The sequence below is a fragment of the Rhipicephalus microplus genome, chromosome 5 (genome assembly GCF_043290135.1).
Source record: "Rhipicephalus microplus isolate Deutch F79 chromosome 5, USDA_Rmic, whole genome shotgun sequence".
NCBI classification, from domain to species: domain Eukaryota; kingdom Metazoa; phylum Arthropoda; class Arachnida; order Ixodida; family Ixodidae; genus Rhipicephalus; species Rhipicephalus microplus.
The window spans coordinates 15,726,804-15,749,798 of NC_134704.1; the positions used below are offsets into that span (position 1 = coordinate 15,726,804).

The window sequence follows — 22,995 nt, forward strand, 5'->3', positions numbered from 1 at the left end:
TTCGGCTGCACGAGGGCTGGAAACTGGTCGATGTCTTAATAACGCACGGGCGAAGGCTCATGCTGCTTCTTTGATGACGTCATCTTGTGGGCGCCTATACTCGGGGACAACTTTCCGTGGCAGTGGAGAAAAGGCGACGGAGCCAAAGTAGGCATGTGCCACCGCTATAGAATATAGTGTCACGAATGCGCCCCTGTTTTCGGCGTGAAAGTAATAAAAAATAACAATAGTATTTTCTACTAGATGATGTTTATAAAAAGACGCTGCACGTGCCGAGGAGTTACCGTTATTTTTTGTTGCTTTATGAAGAGTCATTTCGCGCTTTAGCGCGTCTGAAAACGTCGCACGTTTTGCGTGCACCTCACAGTCAAAATGGCGTCTTTGGCTGTGTTCCAATTCGTAGACAGCACGTAGACAGTCTGCGAAGACTGCTTTGAAGGCAGCATCGAGCCCATGCTGTCCGAGAAATGGAACACATTTAGTCGGCTTTTACGCGACGATGCGCCACCTCGCGTCGAGAAGAAAAAGCTGAAATAAACATACGTAACAGTTATAATTCCTGGCTTATTTTGTGTCTAAATAAAAAAAATGAACGTTACTCACGTTCAGCGTCTGGGAAAGCGTCTGCTTGTGTGCGGACGATCATTCGGGCGAAATTTGATCTATCTAAGCGATTCGCTGAGCCGCCATCTTGTTTAGGCAGCAAAGTAGCCTTCATCGTATTTGTCTAGGATGCGGTCTTCTCGGAGCTGTCTATGTTGCATGCTACGTGAGAATTGGAATGGGACTTAAGATGGCCGCCGTCCATTTAGCTGTCTATATAGCCGTCTACGGTGAGTGTTGGAACACACCCTTTGTCTTTGGTTGAGCGCGCGTCGCCCTCCGGCTATTCCGACGACTCGCCGAAGGAGCTTGTGTCGAATTTCTCACACAAATGACTGTGTAAGCAGGCGTATCAAATTGTGTGTCGTGGGATTACATGAACGCGACCGTCATACAAAACGCGAGCCGAACCGGACTACTTCGCGGAGGAGTACAGGAGCAGTAGCTCCGCCCACGTAGCCTTCCCTTCATTGCCACAAAAAGTTGTCCCCGAGTATAGCGCCTCATTTCAGGGGCTGCTCATGCCAGGCCAGGCGAACCGCGAGCAAGTCTCCGTTAAAGTGACCAGAAACTTAAACGGGTAACGAAGCAAGCCATCGAGATTGAGGAGGAGAGAAGCTCGTGCATTAGTGCAGCGTCAGTAGTTCTGATAAGAAAAAAACTGTCTTATCTCTCTGGCAGGTCGAAATCGGTACATGAAAATGGAACGAGGCGCCTATCACTGCTGTCTGTTGGTGACTGTGTGTGTCTGGCTATTCATTTAGCCGCGCGCACAAAAGCGAAGTTCAGTTTTCAGTACAGCAATGTCTTCTGCTTCAGCTCCGCTGCTCGAAACAGTGTCTGCTATGAACCGCCTAGTTCCGTTGAATGCCGTTTTAATGACTCACGCATCTATGTTTCCAACTTAGTGACGCTCAACGAAGCACTATAACCGCAGGCACTTGTCAAAAGCGCCAAGGCAAATTGCGGGACATTGCCTTTCACGTGCGAACATATTCGACTGACTTAGGCGCCAGTGATCGCAACGCTGCGAGAGATGAGCGACGCAGAATGTAGATTGTTCTATCACTGCAATCGGAGCCTTTGCGGCAGCTGTTGCGAGGACCGTTCGGTTTTCTGTCAACTGTCCCCCGCCGGGGGCTGGCGGATCTCGCTAACTGCTCCGTTGCTTGCTTGTGGGTCTTCGCAGCGTGCAGAACCGTGGCCAGGCCCTGCAGTCCGCGCTGGGCTCGATGCACCAGCTGGAGAAAGCGCTCGACCGGTTCTTGGGCTGGCTGGCCGAGGCCGAAGCCACGCTGGACGTGCTGGAGACCGAGGCTGACCGATACGGACCGCGGGACGACGTGCACCGCTCATGCAGCTTCCAGGACAGGATAAGGGTCAGTGGTCGCCCTATCTATGCGCCCTCTTACATGCTATCGAGGCTGCCATGTTTTCGACAGGGGTACCAATATGGGCCTATGGGTTCATCATAAGGTGGCTCGTTGCGTATATAGCGCGCCACTGTGGTGCACATATATAGCATGTCATATGTGCACTGAGTTTGACGAAATTGCTATGTTCGGGCGCGAAGCTTCTGATGCCACGTCCATGGTTACCAGATCATCGCATGCAAGTTCTTGCTCTATTCGTGCACAGATCCCAGAAGCGTTCCAGTGGTGTCGTTATCACATTGAACCAGGTTAACCGCCACGTGATTATGCTGCACTGACGTCAATATGCTCGTCATCAGCACGTTAAGAAACTGCGTGCGTGATGTCACGTCCAAGCTATCAGTTGTAGCATAGTCAACACAGTGGCAAGCTGAGCTTTATCACTATCGACAGCGATGAAGGGCGCGGCGAAGCATGTGTCGTGCTGCTTGCGATCATGGCACTTTTAGTTGGGCGTACGTAACGAGCCTAGGTACGTGGCACGATACGTTGCGTACGCTGCATGCGAAGCGCTCAACGACACTTCTAGTTCACCGTATTGACCGTACCGAGATACGTTTGGTTCAATTAGACGTATGTTCTTAGAAATAAAACGGCTTTTGAGTGCTTTTTAGCGCCCTCGTGTGGTAGCAGCGCGACATCGTCCCCTCAAAGTGAAATATAATCGGTTTGGGCCGGCTTTGTTGCTCTCTGCGTTCGACACCGTCGCTGCCGTTTTGCTATCTGGTTCCTATATCGGTAGAGATATCGCGAGAGCGTCACGCCACGTACGCTTCGCCTCGGCACCTTTACGCACGCCGCATTTTTTTTTTTTTGGAGGGGGGGGGCGCACGCGCGCATCTCTGGAATCGATGCGTTACGTACTGCACATGCGCAGTTCTCTCCCGTGGCAGTGCTGCGTACGTCGGCTCGTTACGTATGCCCAACTAAAAGTGTCTAATAATTGTATGGACATAACCGGCACTACAATGCCGTCGGCGTTCGCGCTGCTGTTCCACTGAAAGCGTGTGACGGCTTCCAACGATCTCGGCTCGGGCGGAAAGCAAACGCGCTGGCTGTCTTCTTCGGTGCGAAAGGTGCATGGAAGGGACTCGGAGAGTGGGCTGCGTGGCTTCGGCATAAAACCTCGTCCTCGCAGCGGTCGCGCGTGCCGTATCTGGAGAGGAATCGGCACATGACTCGTACAGCTGCTGTGTTCTTGTCGCTAAACTTGCCTTGGAGCCACAGACAGCACGAGTGGCTGCGCTCGCCACAGCGACTGCACTGTCTTCTTATCGGATAATTCAAGTTGTAAATTGAAGAACCTAGTGTCGTCGGACCGATGCTTGAAACGTAAATTGTTGCTTGGTTCGTAGCCTGGGGCCGTCGACTTCAGCAGGAGGCATTGACTGATAATTGTCGTGTAATAATAAACTTCACTTCGCGCTCCGCCTGGCCCGTTTTTGTACCCTCCTTCCTCGGCTTCGCCAACGTTGGCAACAACTCACTCTCGTTATGTTGATATAGATTAAAAGGGGGAATGGCGAAAAAAAAAAAAGGAAGTTGCCCTTTGGGCCTGCTCTCTTTGAAAAACGTAGGTCGATTGACCCGTTAATGATATCGATTGCGCGTTGATATTCGGTAATGACTCTGCCAGACTTGAGCGACGTCTTCGTACGAGGACCTCGCTTTGTAATCGTTCGAAGGCAGTGCAATGGTTTTGCATAAAGTTACGTCTTCGACCCGTGCATGCGGTCATAGCCTTGTTTGCATGGATCGCCGACTTAGTGAAACGCCGAGTGAAAAAGTCATTTGCCATTGAGAAGTGAAGGAGAGGTACGAGGCGCCATCTTTTTCTATTTGAATGTGTATGTCTGACTGTGAAGCTAACAAAAGCCTAAGGACGGAATTACAACAGCAAATACGCAACGTCTTCTCAGATTCTGTGACCCGCAGGTGACGGGATTGAATTCCGGCTGCGGCGGCTGCATTTTTTTTTTTATGGATGCGAAAATGTTTGAGGCCGGTGTGCTTACATTTAGGTGCACATTAAAGAACACCGGGTGGTCAAAATTTTCGGAGCCCTCCACTACGGGTGTCTATCATAATCATACAGTGGTTTTGGGACGTTAAACCCCAGCAATTAATATTATATTATCAAAATCTGTGGTGACCGACGATCTGATCTTACGCAGTTGGCTATGTCTCGAACAAGTGCAGCTCAGAATGCTGACTTTATATTGGTAAATATTTTTGATGTCTGAAACCTTACTATAGGTTCAATGAGAAAATGCGACAGAGTTGAGGTACGTATACTGTTTTGCAGCATGGTCGAACGTCATGACATTTGCGTCAGATATATGTATGTACTGTTTCAGTTTTCTGAAACTGTAAGAATAGTAACTACGAGCTGCAGTTTTCAGTTGCCAAGGAAACGGCATCCTACGGAAAGCAAAGCAATGCATGGTCCATGACACGAGTTCGCATTTTCTTTTCTTTTTTTTTTTTTTTGTCTCGGTGCATTTTCCGTAGGCCACCGCGTTCGATCATTCCTCCAGTGTATTGATTGGGTGGCGGTTCTTTCGTATCGGTTGCGAAAGGCTTCGCGCCGGGTGGTCCCGGCACTATGAGCGCTCTTACTTCCCAACGAAGGTTTGTGATTGGCTCGCACGTTCGATATCGGTAACTTCGAAGTCACGATTTTTCAACTTGCTAGAAAAATTTGCGTGCGTATTTTTTTTCCCGGAAATCTGTTTGTCTTGCGGATGGCTCTATGCAGCGGTGTGTTCGACGACAGTAACCGATTGGAAAATGTGGAACTGTATTTGCGAAATTCTACTTTTATACGTCTAATGTGCTACTCCTGCTCGTTGCCCCGCCGCGGTGGTGTAGTGGCTAAGGTACTCGGCTGCTAACCCGCAGGTCGCGGGATCGAATCCCGGCTGCGGCTGCTGCATTTCCGGTGGAGGCGGAAATGTTGTAGGCCCGTGTGTTCAGATTCGGGCGCACGTTTAAAGAACCCCAGGTGGTCGAAATTTCCGGAGCCCTCCACTACGGCGTCTCTCATAATCATATGGTGGTTTTGGGATGTTAAACCCCACATATCAATAATCAAACTCCTGCTCGTTGTCGCCATTCCGCAGATATCACGCCGATTTGCTCTCATTCGATTCCTGATAGCATTGTTTCTTGGAAACTCCTGCGTGGAATATTTCCTTCACTATTGCACGAAAGGCGTAAACCTGCCAACGACGATGTATCGTTTCGCGGAAGAAAATCGAGAGAGAGACAGGGAGATGTAAACAGCGCATAAAGAAGGTACGTGAAGGGGCGAGACCAACAGAGGCAAAGAGCGCTGACTTCGAGCTAGTTTTATTTCGATAAAAGCAGCCCTTTGTTCTGTACGTCATGGCGAAAGAAAAAAATTCGGGGAGGGATCGTGGGCCCGGTGTGCCACCCCCTGTCTACGCCACTGATCGCAACATCAGCGATGCGCAAGTCGTATAATAAACAATAAAAATGCGCTTTGCGATTCGTATACCTGTCGCCCTGGGGCCAACAACGAAATTGATACCAGGGGCTTTGCGACTAGTGGGTCCGGTGGTAGCCGTAAGTGCATGTGAACGAGCCTTCAGCGCGCAGCTGGTAGTCGCGGTGTTCGCAAGTGCCGAGCATGATACGAATACGCACCCTTTACCGGCCACAGCCTCTCGCTCGCTCGTTAGCATCGGCGCAGTATACTAAGAATAGAATAAACATTTTCGGGTTCGAGCGGGAGCGTCACCCCTCCTTCACCAGGCGAGGTACTAGGGGCGCTGCGCGAAGGATATTGAAGGGGGGCGAGCATTTGTGGGAAGGCGCTGAAGGGATGCCCATATCGATTCAGCTCGGTCGTGTGTATACCATAGCGCATGCACTCATGCACGGCACGAAGTGCTTGCTTGCTATAGAGAACTGCGGCGGCAGGAGGAACGCGTGATGCTTAGAATATCGAGATAGGTTGAACTTAGGTGGCCTCTGACACTTGTTCAGCTGCAATAGGTTAGCGCGGGCACTGGCCAGTTAGCTGCTGTTTTTTTGTTAATTTCGCTGCCTTAGCCCACCGCTTAGTGGAGATGGTGCTGGTATAGTGTCGCAGCGAACGGGTTTAGCCTTGTATACATCGCCGTAAATTGCTCAGCCTTAGCCCCTAATGCTTTCATAGCAGTGTTGTCTCTCCCCGTGTCTGGCAATTAGCAATCGCTCAACAAGTTTCAGGTTGCTACAGGTCATTCGAAAAGTACATTTTCAAAGGATGAGTGCGTTTGTGCTTTATTTAGCAGACTGAAAACTCGTGGGCGTTTTTTTTTTTCCTTCTGAAAGCGCGGGGGGTCGACAAATCAAACGATCTGTGTCGCCGATGGGGCTGCAGACCAGGAATATGATGTTCACGAAGAGCTTTTGTGCTTTCTTGTTCGTAAGAGAAAGACTAGCGTGACATATTGTGAGCGAAGGCTGGCAGTCAAACGCAAATTGCACTTCCGAATGAAAAGCTTTACTTTTTCGGCCTCGTGTAACAAGACTACCTCGTTTTATCCGCTCCCCGCAGCAGATTCGCGCGTTTCCTCCTATAGAGTAACCTATTGGCTGGCACCGTGACTGTGTTTTTTTTTTTGTGCATGGTTTTGTGTGGTTGGTTTCTCTCTCTCTCTGAGAGGCGATTCGTCGATTAGGCGAAAGTGCTGCTGATTCAGATGAGGCTGGAGAACCTCGGAGGAGGATGTGGACGCACACGCGCTCTATGCATGCTACGGCAGTGCTAATGAAGTGGCGCAGTTTTCACGGCTCCTTGAGTCCCCCTAGGAGAATCCCTTGCCGAGTCGAGCGCGAACTTGTGTCCGCTAAATGGAGCGTCATGATGGCCGAAACGGTGTCCTTCGTTGCCGTCTTGAAACTTGTGCGACGTTTATTATTTGCTGCTAAAAAACGTGATGCAGTTCGCTTTTGTCATTTAAGCGTTTATTAGGTACTGTTCTTAGTTTCTTTATCTGGCTTTTTATCCGGTCGTATTTCGTCGGCTCGTTCGCTGTGGTGTTCCGCTGCAAAATCGTGTTGCGGGTTCATTTTCCGTGCTAGATGCTCTGCGCTGCGGAAAAGGGTTCAAACAGGACGACGGTGATAGAAACTTCTACGACCCCGCAGAAGGGTATTTTCGGCGGTACTCAAAAGGCCTGCCTGCGGCATTTCTTGCAACTCATAGGTATTCCCGCATTTCGCTTTCGAGCGAGTTCTGCTCGTAAGCCAGCAGTATGAACAGGCTGCCTTGCCCCAGTAAGGGCGCTACTCACGGGTCTCCCTTCGGCGAGCTTACCGCTACGACGCCTTCGTGGGCGTCCGTCCCCACAGCGAGCTTCTTGCAGGAGCTGTCGGCTCCGTGCGCTCGGCTTTGCTGCGTAGCACGCGTGTGCTGCTGTGGTGTAGTGATACCCGAGTGCGACTTCACGAACAGGCGTCACCGCTATCGGCGGGATTTGGAAGGCACCTCGACACGGTCGGTGCCGTCATAAACCTCTTGAGCCGTTGTTTGCGCAAGACCTTGCGTCGACTCCAGGCGCGCCTCGTTCAGCGCTGGTGTCCCCTTCGAGGTGGTTAGGCCTGTCTCCTTCGCTACGGCCTCACCTTTCGTGTTTGTCCCATTCACTCCTCCCTCTCTCGGGCACACGGCTGCTCGTTGGTGCGATGAAACCGTTCACCTGCCGACCAGGTGTTCAATGCGTAAAGTTGTTCGCCGATGGTAATCACACGGGCTTGAGTATCTCAAAATTGTTGATCGTGGCTCGATCCGTTTCGAGAGTGAGAACAGTTTGAAACAGGAGCGTAATAGTTCGAAGTTGACTGCATATGCTATGTTCCGAGCCACATTGACACCACTAGGTTTATCTTGAGATCAGCCATGTACTGTAAGGTCTTCTGACAGATCAAACGATGTCCGCGCGTACTTTCAATGTTTGTTCCCTTCTTTGTTTCATTTTTAAATGCACGTTAGTTATCCTGAGTTGAGCTAGCTTAAACCTCACTTTCAATTAGTGCATAGTTTCACTAAGTACAAGACAGTCAGGAGCAAACGCAAACACGAGCATCGCCAAAATATCGCATTGTTTTTTATATTACCAACGTGAGCTCCAGCCGTGGTCGTAACTCTTTCGATTTTGTTTATTTTTCTGTTGCCGTTGTGCAGTAATGCACTATCCGCGGCCTACCCTGATCAAAGCTACGTGCTATACGTTCGCATATTAATGCAGGTGCACTGATAAAGGCACGGACGGTAAGAAGGCTGTTGTATTGAGGCGAATGCTTGTATATGGGCCTTCATGCATAACAAAGCCAGATTAAATTAGCGCTCTGGATGTCCGGCCGTATTCGTTGTGCCCCCCCCCCCCCCCCTTTATTTGTAAGTTCTTGATCGGGTTACCCTATCCAGCACAAGTGGCTTCTGTTCCGCCATCGTCTTACCGCGTTGGAAGAAATTGCGCACAGAGGAAATTATCTGGAGTCATCGACCACACGCTGTCGCGACAGCAGTGCAAAAGCCATCGCGTCGTCATTGCCTCCGCTGTACAGTCACTCTTGTAATTTTTGCTCGGCAGTTTTCTTCTCTTCCCGTCTTTAATTCTTATTTACGTGCGTCACTTTGAACTTCGTGAGTCCAGATTACCTGGCGCCTTTTTTGCGGGGCCTGTCACTAAACGCTGACGTTAGTGGGACTAACTGAACGTCGGTTCGTCGCTAGGAAACCGATTAGCATAATCTTTCGCCCAAGTTATTTCTTTCGCGTTGCGCTGTTCGCTGAATTACACGCGAATGTTGCGGGCGCCGATCCGTTCGTTCTGCTGCGCGTCTCGCCTGCGCAAGGCCGATATCGGCGTGTTTTAACGCTCCAGGTAATCCGTGGAGTTTGGTTACCGAGCGGCCCGAGGCGGTGCTTCATGTCCTGAGAACTGCTCTGCCTGACGAGCTCACTGGGGATTAGTCGGAACGTGGAGATTTCGAGTTTCACTAAGCCGATGTGACCCGTCTAAAGTATACAGCTGTGTTCGAAGAGTTAGGGTTCTCTGAAATGAGCCCGTAACCGGCTGTACAGGCCTTAGGTTCATTTATAAGGCGGAAGCTCTGGATGTCTTGTTGAACACAGAAATTGACCGTCGGCGTATCACGGCGTCGGCACGAGTGATGCGTAAAACTCACCACGTGATGATGCCACCATATGAAGTCATAATGACGTCACATAACGGTATGTCACATGATGACGCCATCGCATGATATCGTCGCTAGGTGGGCCGATCACGGAGGCTAGCCCACAGTGTGGAATCAGGTGAAGTGCAGAAATCCCGTGCTGTCTCCGATCATGGAGGCAATGCGAAACCGCGTTAGGCGCCGAAAGCTTTCGAAGGGTGTGGAAGGGGGGAAAAGATCGATACATCGACTTAGACGAAAAAAAACAGATGGCTTTCACTCTAAAGTCATCAGCACGGGCATGATGGGTTGTACACAAATTTGTCTACACTTCGTTCTTTTGGCTCCCTCTGGCTTAGCGATGTCGGGAGCCGCTTTGTCATGAGGCGAAGTTCAGCAAAGGTTTAGAAGTTACGCCTCAGCACCTTGACCTTTTTGGGCTGATCAATTCAACTTGACCCAAAACAGAGGAATAAACAAGCCAAAACACAGGAAAACAAAACCAAAACACAGGAATAAACAAAAACCAGAAGTGCGCTTGAAGCCTCAAGTGCGAAGACTGTTTGTGTACTACCCATCACTTCCATGTTGGCTGATCGATCGCAGTGCCAGAGTCCCCTTTCGTTAACTTTAGAAAATTATGTGGTCTAAAGTATTAGAAACAATGCGACATTTGTGTGATGCGAACGTGGGGGGACCTGTCACCTGGAGGAGCGAGCCACTGCTGAGCATTCAAGTGACAGTGGGCATAAATGTGGGTCAACGCGCGTTTTGGAACACGCGAATACCACATTGGTCGTTGCTGAAAAGGACCATTGTGCAGATAGAGGCGTACCAAGTGACGAGGGGGGCGGGGGTAGGGGCGTGTTGGAATTCTTTTTACTTTGGTAGATTAATGCAAACCCGTCACCAGTTATCAGCCGCTCGCGGAGGTGGTCGATAAGCGTGAACAAAATCGCAGTGTATGGAAAAGCTGATTACGTGGGGCGAAAAAAAAAAAGTGGCCGATAGTGCGCCATGACATCCAAGCTGTCCGTTTCGCGTGGGAAAGAATCGCCCTCGGCGCAGCAAAAGTATCGGCCGCAAGTGGAACGAGTGAAACATGGCCGATAAGGGGCACCACCACTGCCGCCGCCGTCGACCGTAATTCAATCGGACCGGTCAGTGCGCGTCAGTATAATCAAGCTAATCCGATAACAGCGTCGCGCGCAATCACCGAGCTGCCTGCTGCCTCGTCGTCCTCCCTTGCAGGCCGCCTGTCACCGATCGCCGTTTGGAAGGCGCGTCACTTTTCTTTTCCTCCTCTCATTATGCCCTTCTTTGTTTCTTTCCTTTTCACTAGTACTGTTGACTCCAAGTTTGTCGCACGCCACGTCAGCTTCACGTTCCTCATCCTCTCGTTTGTCGTGGTTGCTTTTCTTTTTTTTATGTCCGGTGGCATCTTTTCCTTCTTTCTTTTCTATCTCTCTCTCTCCCCTTAACATGACACGTGTCGACTACCCAACAGCTGTACCCTCTCGACTTTACTTGCGGGTATTTATTACTAAACCTTCTCATTAGGAGAGAGTGAAGTTTTCCTAATGAGAGCTACTGCTGCCTTTAGGGACTTTTCCATCGTGGACCTCCTTGCAAAGCTTGAAAACTTTTCTAACAACTGGCGCGGTCCTGTTCATTTGACAAGCGTAGTTGTATCTCGTTTTCTTTCTCCTTTTTCATTTTACATTTTATTATGTAAACTAAAAATATCCGTCGTGAAAACTAGTCTCGTTCCTTCGGGGGTTGACTCAAAAATCTTCATTTGGACAGCGCTATGGTTTACACGTGTTTCCGCGTTTATAAGACAAGTTTCGCGCTCAGGCCACGTGTAGAAAATGTCCCCCTTTTGCGACCCTCCTAGACGCTTTGACTACTTGCTTTACTTGTTTTATTGCGGGAGTGAGTGCACTAGCGTTCGCCCCAGCGTGAACCGTGATTAAAACGACGAGCCATCTCTCGCATTTTTAAGCGTTGTTCAGTTTAGTAAGCGATATTAGATGCATGCAGGGCTGTTGTTGCTCGAGCTGCGTTGGACGCACCTACGGCAAGGGACCACCGCACCTAAATCGCCGGTTTACGTGCCCTTCGAGCGGTCACGTCTGCGCGGGGCCGCGTAATTTGCGATCCGCCGCACGTCGCAGTCATCGCGTTCTACTCTGGTTTGAATATCATCATCATCATCATCAATATGATCAGGCTGACTACGTCGACTGCAGGACAAAAGCCTCTACCATGCTCCGCCAGTTACTGTGCTTGCTGCTGCCAATTTATACCCACAAACTACTTAATCTCATCTGCCCACCTAACCTACTGTTTCCCCCTAACCCGCTTGCCTTCTCTGGGAATCCAGTTAGTTACCCATAATGACCAGCGGTTATCCTGTTTGCGCGCTACATGCCCGGCCCATGTCCATTTCCTGTTCTTTATTTCAACTATGATATCCTTAACCCCCGTTTGTCCCCTAATCCACTCTGCTCTCTTCTTGTCTCTTAAGGTTACACCTACCATTTTTCTTTCCATTGCTCGCTGCGTCGTCCTCAACTTAAACTGAATCCATTTCGTAAGTTCGACTATACACAGATATAAAACTGCACATTTCGTTTGGTGTGTTGTAGGCCCGTGTACTCAGATTTGGGTGCACGTTAAAGAACCCCAGGTGGTCAAAACTTCCGGAGCCCTCCACTACGGCGTCTCTCATAATCAAATGGTGGTTTTGGGACGTTAAACCCCACAAATCAATCAATCAATCAATCAGTCAATCAGCATTTCGTTTGGTGTCTGCTGTGTACAGAAATTGACTATTTCTATTTATGTAGTAGGTGTGACCACTGCTTCATCATATGGCGCTGTAACTTAAATGCAAATGTGGGTCCCTGCGGCTAAAAAGCGTGTCTGCTTACTATTATACTGAAGCGACCAAGCGCCGTCACCATGGGCCGTTAACGCTGCCAATTTCTTTTTGTAACTATAATGTTATATTATATATATTATAAAGTTATTTTAAAGTTATTATATATTAAACTAGCTGTACCAAATCAGCGTTTCAACTCCGTGTGGATTTTATGTCACTGCGCGAAACCTTCATTTGTCCTGCGGCCGTGTTATCAGATAGCGGTGCCTGTTAATTTACAGTGAATCGATTTTGTTTGCGACCACCTCTGTAATCAGTGTTTTTTTTTTTGTGTTTCGATTCCGACCATATGAGTAGATGTTTGTGTGTGTGTATACATTACGCGCATATGTGTATTAGATGCTTAACATTGGCAACGTATAAAAAGAAAATGTCTAACACCGTGCATTGTGGAAAAGGCAGACACAAGTCACGTTTCACTGTTGCAGTTATTTCGCTCTGTAGATCGCGATCCTGATTTTAACATGCGCGGAATAAATATAACGCGCCTATTAACGGCCATTGGTAAAGCTTCCTGTGTTTCTCAGCGTCTGCTACGCATCTTGTGTCGCATCAAACTTTTGGAAATCGCGTGAAAAGTTGAGACAGAGAGAGAGAGATTGTGTATCTGTGTGTGTGTGTGTGTGTGTGTGTGTGTGTGTGTGTGTGTGTGTGTGTGTGTGTGTGTGTGTGTGTGTGTGTGTGTGTGTGTGTGTGTGTGTGTGTGTGTGTGTGTGTGTGTGTGTGTGTGTGTGTGTGTGTGTGTGTGTGTGTGTGTGTGAGAGAGAGAGAGAGAGAGAGAGAGAGAGAGAGAGAGAGGTAGCGATTAATGGCGGACGCCATCACTGACTCACTCGAGGCGGTTACCTGAGCTGACCAGCGTAGAATAGAGTTGATGGACTCTGCCCACGCGGACGTGAAGTGAGGTGCTAAAGACGCCGCCTTCCTGGTCCCCCTATATATCCTACGTCGTATCGCGATACTTAAAGCCGTGAGAAGGAGCGACGAAGCTTCTTATAGACTCTTTTGTGTTGCAACCTTGTGATTAATGAATCGCGCCTCCCCTGGCGGCAGCAGCAGCGGCCCCAGTTTCAACGACCTCCGAAGATCGGGAAAAGCACGTCGCGCTGTTTCTGCAGTCTGATCTTAAGCCGTGGCGGAGGAACGTCGCGCTGGCTGGTGCACAACCCTCTTTCGATCTGATAGCATTTTATCTCCAGCATTTTATCATCATTGCTTTCCTCTCTTTCGAACCACCCTCGAGGATGACTGGGCGTCCAGAAGGGGAATTCATATTTTCTTTGGCCCGTGCTGCTCGAAAGATGAAGAATGGTCCTTCTGTATCGAACCGACTTCTTTATCGTACGTAAGGGAAGGGGAAGAAACAGTGAAATTCGCCCTTCTAAAACTTATCTCGGGGGTCAAAGTCTAGGTGAATTCGTATTTTTCTCAGACGGAGTCATCCTTTGTCTTGCCAGTGCTGGGAAGGGTAATTCAGAAGTAAGGCTAGGAAGTTCTGCTTTGTATTATACTCTCCGGGAGAGGCCTATCGGCTGTATATATACTTCTTCGTATATGAAGTAAACTATAGCTTACTTCAAGCTACAGCCCATGAAAATGCAGCTTGTGTACTGGGTCTCTGCGAGTCGGCAGCGAAGAGAACGAAGTTCAACAAGTCTTACAGGGATGCTTTCAATGCCGTTTGCGATTATATTCAGGCAACCAAGCGTATACGTTTGTGATCTTCAATCAAAAAAGTATTATTTATTACTCCCCAGGGCAGAGTGAAGCAAACGCAGCTGAGTGGTAATCATAACACCTCAAATCTCAAAATTGCTCAACTTGATTTTTTTTCGTTTGCTCTCTTTATGTTGTTTTTTTTTACATTTTTCTTATTATAATACCAATTCAGTACACATAGTTAAAATGATCACAGAAAAACTGCACTACACTTTCTTGGCCAATCCTCCTGAGTGGGTATGCGCCATCACCCCAGGGAAACAAAACAAAAACATGTGGCACAGCTTTTTCAGGGCCTGTATATGCACTTGTTTGTTTGTTTGTTTGTGTTTGTTTCGTTTGCGCTTCATTTCGGTAAGCTTGGCTTACTTGTCGAACCTGTCGAGATCAAACTCGGGAAAAGTATGTCGTTGAAGAAAGTGTTGATTTATTTTTATTTTTTTTTTCGTAGGTGCAACACAGGTTTTCAGCACGGCAATGTTTGGTTATCTAAGTAACCGCAGTAATTATCACATCGGACTGTATCGTTGATTCAAGTCTGAGTACACATATTATAGTAATTAATTATGTTGAATAGGCTTCCCAGAAGGGCCGCCTGTAGCGCCCGAGCAAGTTCCTCGGTTTTCTGGCATTTCTTCGACAAACTGGACTGTAAAAGAGACGCACAGGTGGAACAGTTTCCCCTCAGTTCTGGCAGTTTTAACGCCGTTATATACAGCAACACGTTACCACGCACCTCAGCGCCAAGTTGCCGGCAATCGCATGATTTTGGCAAAAAAACGTTAGAAGCCTCACAAAACACGAAAAGTGACCCTCGGTGTCAACAAGATTGATGCGAGAAATTAATATCATGGGACGACGCCACACTATGACGTCATTATCAGTCACAGGTCGTCGTGATAATGTGTACTGTCATTACTAAGTCACACGATGACGTGACCACGTGACGTCGTCGCTTGGATGAAAGTGGCCCTATCTTGGAGTCCCTGCATGACCGCGTAAGTTGCAGAAAGCCTCTAACGACTCCGATCTCCGAAGCATTTCAAAGCATCTTAGGGTGCAAAAGCTTGCATAGAGGAAATGAATACAATCTACCGAGAAGATGGTTTTTTCGCCTTCGAGTTGCTTAGGCAAATGCATAAACTACGTGTGCCATTTGTCATTGCAATTTGAATCATTTGTTCACACAAAAGCAGCTCAGAAAAAAACAGGGGACCAGTGATAGGACACAGACGGCTTTCACGTGCTCCCCAGTTTTTTGTTGTTGTTATTGTTGTTGTTGTTTTTGCGCTGTTTTTATGTGAGGTCTCTCGTACCCACTCACTCAACCAATCATTTTAGCTACAATTCGAAGCAATGATTTGTAGCTCAGCGCTTCTCTGCCTCCTTTTTACAGTGCTCCCTGGCCGCCGGTCTTTGCCGCGCCCGTCGAGTTTAGCCCCGTGCGGCAAGGAGCGGGGTATAATGGAAGCGCGTGACATGCAACCACCATTGTCGCTGGCCGCATCGGCGCGCAGATCACGCAAGCGTGCGACAAGCAGCTTCCGTGCACGCCGCTTGCCTAAACTCGGCGCCGTCAACAACGCGAGAAAAAAAAAGCTAAAAGGGAACAAAAAAAAAAAAAGGCGGGTAACTTCGGGAAGCGCCGGAACACACCCTGCGTGGTCCATCACACGGGCTCACGTCTCGAGGTCCGCAGCTGCGGCGGAATTCCCGGAATGCCATCGTGCGTTGAAGAAGGCACCAGTGTGTCCGAGATGTAACGTCGCAGCTTGTCAGAGTAATGCCTCGGTTGGACGGGGAATGGAAAATAACGGTAAATACAAAAGAAACAGACACGAGGAAGTGCGCACGAGGGAAGTGTTCCGAGTGTTGTCGTCGCGTGGATACCCCCCGCATTCTTTCTGCTTTGGGATCGCGAAACGAGCGCGCAATATTCCAGTTTGCCCAATTCAACCGCGCGATGTGTAAGGAATGTTTTGTGCACATTATTATATCGTTGTTCTCTTTTCCGTTGTTGTTTCCGTTCTCTTTTCCGAATGCAGTCGTGCAGCACGGGCTTTTTCTCAGTGGCTGGTTTTCGGTTAGGCAGTCGTCTGCTGCATTCAGCTGTATGTTTTGTATTCGTAATAACTCGGCCGTGTTAGCTGTACGCACGCATTTGTCACGGCTTAAACCGCGTCCCGTCGTATCCACAGCGCAGGGGTGGCGCCGGGGGGGGGGGGGGGGGGGCAAGGGTGGGCTGGAGCCCCCCCCCCCCCCCCCAAAAATTCTCGCCTGCCCCCCATATGCCCACCAAAGTGACCGGAAGCATATATTGAAAACCTAGTAGGAGCAGAGCTAGCTTGCCCCCCCGGAGGAACTCACTTTTCGTGGTTGCCCCCTGTTGTGACTCCGGGTCCTGCCGGTCTCGTTTTCGGTAGCTGGCCCCGTCGCAGGATCCATCGTCCAACAATTCAGCGAGAAGAAGCGCCCGAACGAACAACAGAGATTTATTTACATGTGGAGAAGTGGTCAACTGACCCAAAGAGAGAAGAGTGCTTGCGATACAAAACGTCTTCGGCATTTTATAGCGCCGCGCCGTTGACACTGGGCGCCTTGTCCGCATCGTCAGCCAATACGGTGTCGCCGGCACCTCGGCCACGAGGGAGGGGAAAACACCTCTCACAACACAAGGAGTGGCACAACCCAACACGAGGTCCATATATGGTCCCGGCGCCCCAAAATGTTACCAAATATGGTCACGAACGCACAGCAGACCCCGTAGCTCTCCCGGCGAGGAGGAACCCGAATGGGGAGGTGGGGGTGGACGAGACCGTCAGGTCAAGAACCGGTTCTCCACCAAACTCTCCCTGCTTGGCTCCCCAGGGCCGGTCGTAACAGTCTCTCGCGCGGGGGGGTGAAGATCTCGATGGGCTGAGGTTTGCAGCCACTGTCCGGAGAGATCAGCGCCGGCAGTCGGTTTGGTGACGACCGTCTTTGATGAAGTAGAGGGCAACACCTGCTTCATTGAGGGCTCAACAGACGTCACATACGCACATGAAAACACAACTACTCAGCCGGTGAGCGCCGGACAATTCCGCCAAACTCCACCAGGCAATTTTCCCCTTTAACTGATAATAAAGGAAATACACAATTTATTCAAAATGTTACTCACACTTTAAGGTGACACAAAACAACAACACTGGAAGCACACCGAACCCGAAACCCTGGATAGCCGTGTCTTCAACGTTTTCAAACAAGTACACCTAAAAGAGTAAAAAAACAATCACTAGTTCTTGTCTGGGTCAGGAAAAAAAATGCCAGAGTTCTCGAGACATCCTCTCGTGTCAGGGGCATCGACTTAAGCCATTGTAGCGGCCGGAAATGTCGGCTGCCGGAGGCAGCGAGAAAGGAGACGTGAAGCAGGTTTGGAGTTGCAGGGCAAGACTGTTTATTTCCACTCCGTGCGAGTGACGGGAGCTCCCCTCGACGAGGGAGAGAATGAGGCACCCCCGCGTTCTTCTACAGGAAAGAGGAAAATGGGGGCCACCGAGCGAGCAGACGTAGCATGCAGCCGGTCTAATCCCCAGAGCCGGCCTTGACAACACGTTGTTCCCCGAACACGGAGGAGGAGGAGCTGGCGCCGCGAGTAGGCGCGCTGTCGACGGCCGGCTGCAGACGGGATAGAAAAGAATGCGGTGGTGCTTAGCAGCTTCCGCTACACCATCATCGTTGCCATGGAGTACACCCTTTTTGTAGCGTATTTCAAACGTATATTGTTGCAAAACAAGGCTCCAACGCAGCAGGCGGCCGTTCTTAGAGGACATGGTCTGTAGCCAGGTGAGAGGACAGTGGTCCACTTCCACAATGAACTTGCTTCCGGCAATATAACAAGCCAGTTTCTGGACTGCCCAAACCAAGCACGCACATTCCTTTTCGCTAGCGCTGTAAACCTGCTCGCGAAGGGTGAGTTTCCGGCTAACATATAGGACGGGATGCTCTTGATCCCCCTCATCCCTTTGACTAAGAACTGCCCCCATGCCTCTATCACTAGCGTCGCATTGGACTATGAAAAGCCTCGAGTAGTCCGGTGAACTAAGCAAAGGTTGGCTCGACAAGGCCGCTTTCAAAACGCGGAAAGCCTTTTCTTTCTCCTCATCCCAGTCGACCATTTGGGGCTCGGTCTTGCGCAACGCGTCAGTAAGAGTGCTGGCAATGTCGGAATATCTAGGGATGTACTTACGATAGTAACCAGCTATTCCAAGAAAAGCCCGAATATCGGTTTTCGTTCGGGGCTGGGGAAAGTCTCGGATAGCTGCCACTTTCATTTCAGAGGGACGGCGATGCCCTCGACCGATAACATGCCCGAGATAGAGTACCTCTGCTTGTGCTAGCTGACACTTGGGCGCCTTTACCGTTAAACCTGCTTCGCGTAGGCGTGTCAGTACTGCTCTCAAATGCGTCAAGTGTTCTGGCCAGGACGAGGAAAACACGGCGACGTCGTCCAAGTAAGGCAATGCGAAGTCCTCTTGACCACGCAAAACCTTATCCATTAAGTTGGAAAAACAGTAAGGCGCGTTCTCTAGGCCGAAACTCAACACTTTAGGGCGGAATGTCCCCAATGGTGAAATAAATGCAGCGTACCGGCTCGCCCTCTCGGTGAGCGGCACCTGCCAGTAACCTCTCACTAGGTCTAGCGTTGAGATAAATTGCGCGCTGCTTACCCTCTCGACGCGTTCCTCAATGTGGGGATTTGGGTATGTCTGATCCTTGGTGATGAGGTTTAACTTACGATAGTCTACGCAAGGACGCGGAGCTTTGCCGGGTACCTCCACGAGAATTAACGGGGAAGTGTAATCACTTTCACACGGCTCAATCACACCCAATTCCAGCATCCTGTTAACCTCTGCTTTTATTAGCTCAAGCTGGCGAGGTGACACCCGATACGTCTTAGATCTTACCGGTTCCGACGAGGTAAGCTCTATGTCATGAGTGAGGACGGATGTCCGGCCTGGCTTGCTTACAAATCTGTCCTGAAACTCGGTCAAAAGATCACGCAATTCCTGCTTCTGCTTCATTGTCAGTTGTGACTTTGATACTAAATCCTCAACTCTTTTCTCGATCGAGACTTCGTCCGATTCGGGAGCTAATTCAGGGATTTCTGCCGGAACCTCTTCCGGAACATTTAAAGTCATGTTCACGATGGCTTCCCTCTCTTTGTAGGGTTTGAGTAAGTTGCTATGATACACCTGGTGTGCCTTACGACTTCCTGGTAATTTTACCACATAGTTGGTGTCAGACAATTTTCGAGTAATCTCGGCCGGGCCGACCCATTGCACTTCAAGCTTATTCTTTTGGGAGGGCCTCAACAACATGACCCTGTCTCCTACAGCAAAGTGTCGTGCTTTAGCGGTCCGATCGTAGTAAAGCTTAGCCTTCTGCTGTGCTTTGGTCATCGCACTCTCGGTCAGTTCTTGGGCTGTTGTTAGACGATCCAATAAGGTGAGGACATATTCCACTACTACAGGATCATCACCCTGACCTTCCCACGACTCTCTCAGCATACGAAGAGGCGACCGCAGTCTACGGCCGTAAACAAGTTCCGCTGGCGTAAACCCTGTCGTCTCATGTGGTGCAGTTCTTAGTGCAAACATCGTTGCAGGTAAGCACATTTCCCAGTCAGTTTTTCGTTCAAAACATAAGGCTCTTAACACTCGCTTCATCACGGAGTGAAGCTTTTCTATCGAGTTCGACTGCGGATGGTAGACTGAACTATGCAATAATTTCACGCCACACCGCTCTAGAAAGGTTGTCGTTAAGGCACTCGTGAAAATGGTGCCCTGGTCTGATTATATCTCGGCAGGAAAGCCTACCCGGGCAAACACGGACAGAAGTGCGTTCACTACTTCGACGGAACTTAGCTCTTTTAGCGGGACCGCCTCTGGAAATTTAGTAGCTGGGCAGATTAAGGTCAGGATGTGACGGTAGCCTGAAGTTGTCTTGGGCAAAGGACCTACTGTGTCAATTACCATCTGACGAAAGGGCTCAGTGATTACGGGTACCAGCTTCATTGGAAATTTCGCCTTATCTCCCGGCTTACCCACTCGCTGACACACATCGCAAGATTTTACAAACCTCTCTACATCTTTAAAGCATCCAGGCCAGTAGTATTCCTGTAAAAGACGATTTTTCGTCTTCTTTACGCCTAAGTGGCCTGACCATGATTCTCCATGCACCAAACTAAGCAAATCCTGACGATACGCCTGAGGTACGACTACCTGGTCAAATTCTACTCCTCGCCTATCTAGATATTTTCGATAGAGTATGCCGTTCCTCTCTTGGAATCTCACATTTCGTTTGGCGATTTCCTCTTTCGAACTGTCATGGAATTGCTTAAGCGTCGGGTCCCCCTTTTGTTCGGTTATTAATGAAGCGGGGCTCACCTGCAGCAGCCGACTGAAATTATCCGAAGTTGGCATGACACACAACTCTTTTGTATTTCCTAGTACCTGGAATGTGTCACCCTCTGTTCTATCCTCTGTACTACCAGGAATCGGCTTGGGAGCAATGGCATTCTCTATTGGCTCGGTCAACGAGGCGTAATTGACCCCTTCCAATTCGAGAGGAGGTTCAACGTCGCCTTTAGGAATGGTTGCCTCTGCGACTACGGCTTCTGCAGCCTGTTCTCGCACAAGTCGATTTGTTTCCGTGGTGTCCAACTCGCAACCAGGCCCGTTGTCGATTTGAGGCTTGTTTGCCTCAGTGAATGTTGCTCTCGCAGCCAGCGCACGTGCCTTTGATCTAGTCAGTGCCTGCACTATGCCTTCTCCCAACGTTAGACCTTTCTCCTTCAGCATTTGATCTGACTTATTTGAAAATAAGTAAGGATACTGAGGGGGTAGATATGGCGATACCGCGGCTTCTGTTTCCAATGTTCCAAATGCGCCTTTAAGGACAACTTTAGCTACGGGAAGGCACTGACTGTTTGCTTCTACGGCTTGTCTAATCCAGGCACAGTCTCCTGAATACTGTCCGGACTGAACAAAAGACGGATGAACTACGTCCATAGTGGCTGCGGAGTCTCTAAGAACCCGACACTGCTTGCCGTTCACGGTAAGGTCGTACATATAGGGCTCTAACAACTTCATGTTCTCGTCGGCTTCATTTATAGATAAAAAGGCCACCTTTTCTTTCGGGCAGTCTTTCGCGAAGTGCCCTGTTTCGTGGCAATTGAAACAAGCAGCCGGTTTTCTCGCCTCAAATTTCCTTTTGCTTGCCTCTGCCGACGCCCCATGGTTAGATGAATTGTTTTCCTCACCCTTTTGTGCGAGACTTGTCGGTTGTTTTCTAAACGGCGCCTTATTCGGTCGTAGGAATTTTTCCCTTTTTGGCTCGCTGCTTGCCCCAAGGGCGCGGCGCGTAACGAATTCTTCAGCGAGCTCTGCGGCTTTTGTTACGGTGTTCACGTCCGGTCTATCCTGCACCCAGAACCTCACCTTTTCTGGTAACCTTTGATAGAATTGTTCCAGACCGATACACTCGAGCACCTTGTCATGATTCCCATACGCCTTTGCCTCTTTCAGCCACTCCCCCATGTTGGCCATTAACTTGTAAGCAAACTCCGGGTATGAATCATTGCTCCCTTTACGGCGTTGCGAAATTTTTGTCTGAAACCTTCCGCTGACAACCTGTATTTCTTGAGAAGGCTCGACTTTACCTCACTGTACTCGTCAGCCTCCTCTTTCGTGAGGCGCGCGATTACTTCTGAGGCCTCCCCCGGAAGTAGGGACAACAAGCGTTGAGACCATGTATCCTGGCTGAAACCTTGCCTTTCACAAGTTCTCTCAAAGTTGACGAGAAACAGCCCAATGTCCTCACCTAGCTTGTACGATCTCGTTAGGTCCGTCATTTTGAACCTGACCCGCTCTGCTGTACCGGATGCCTCGCTGCCTCCTCTACTATTATGGCTAATCTCTAGCTCGAGGCGCTTCATTTCAAGCTCGTGCTTTCGCATCTTATCTGCCTCGGCTTCTGCCGCTTTCCTTTCGGCCTCCGCCGCCTTTTCTTCGGCCTCGGCCGCCTTTCGTTCGGCCTCTGCCGCTTGCCTCTCCTGAATCTCCTCGACACATGCTGACAGCTCGTCATCCTCCGCCCCCAATGCGAGAATCGCCTCTATCAGCTCTGGCTTTCTTTGAGAGTCCGACACCTCCAGATTCAACTCCCTTGCAAGTAGCAACAACATGGACTTTCGCAGGGATTTCAGATTCATGGCTGCCTCCAGTACCGCTGTCTCTGTTCCACAAAGATTCCTGTCTTGCAACTAATTAACCTTGACGGCAACGACAGCTCTAGGTTCCTGCCTTGCCTCAAGTTTTCCGTTAACTTAGTCTACAAATAAAGCTTCAAACAGCTCTTATACGGAATCCTGCCCTGCCACTGTTAACCTTGACGCCACTGACAGAAAAAGCTTAACCAAGCTATCACACAATTTCCGCCTGACGCAAGTTACCTGTTAACACAATGACCAAGACAGCCCCTCTCTACCAGCTTTTACTTAACACATAGAGTAAATGCCTGGTAAAATTTAACAGAGAAAGCCGGCACTCACCCAGTTCGCAGTCATGTCTCCGGCGTCGTGCCTCTCAGAAGTGCCGTTCGATTCCCTTTGGAAGTCGATGAGCTCGTGTAATCCTTCTCCTGTCGTCCCGTTGTTGAACTTCGGGCTCACTCCGTCCAGTGGTCGCTTTCGGGGTTATCAGCATCCCGCCGCTGCCATCCAGTTGTTGTGACTCCGGGTCCTGCCGGTCTCGTTTTCGGTAGCTGGCCCCGTCGCAGGATCCATCGTCCAACAATTCAGCGAGAAGAAGCGCCCGAACGAACAACAGAGATTTATTTACATGTGGAGAAGTGGTCAACTGACCCAAAGAGAGAAGAGTGCTTGCGATACAAAACGTCTTCGGCATTTTATAGCGCCGCGCCGTTGACACTGGGCGCCTTGTCCGCATCGTCAGCCAATACGGTGTCGCCGGCACCTCGGCCACGAGGGAGGGGAAAACACTTCTCACAACACAAGGAGTGGCACAACCCAACACGTGGTCCATATATGGTCCCGGCGCCCCA

The 22,995-nt window shown here is 49.7% G+C and overlaps 1 protein-coding gene across 9 annotated transcripts in view; it reads left to right on the forward strand.

The window, feature by feature from the left end:
* Dys (Dystrophin) overlaps positions 1-22,995 on the forward strand; it is a 462,180-nt gene that overhangs the window by 355,485 nt on the left and 83,700 nt on the right. For all 9 annotated transcript variants that reach the window (XM_075894910.1, XM_075894913.1, XM_075894908.1 and 6 more), the window contains one exon: positions 1,793-1,982. In XM_075894910.1, coding sequence (XP_075751025.1) covers positions 1,793-1,982 — 190 coding nt within the window. The remainder of the gene's footprint in view (positions 1-1,792; positions 1,983-22,995) is intronic.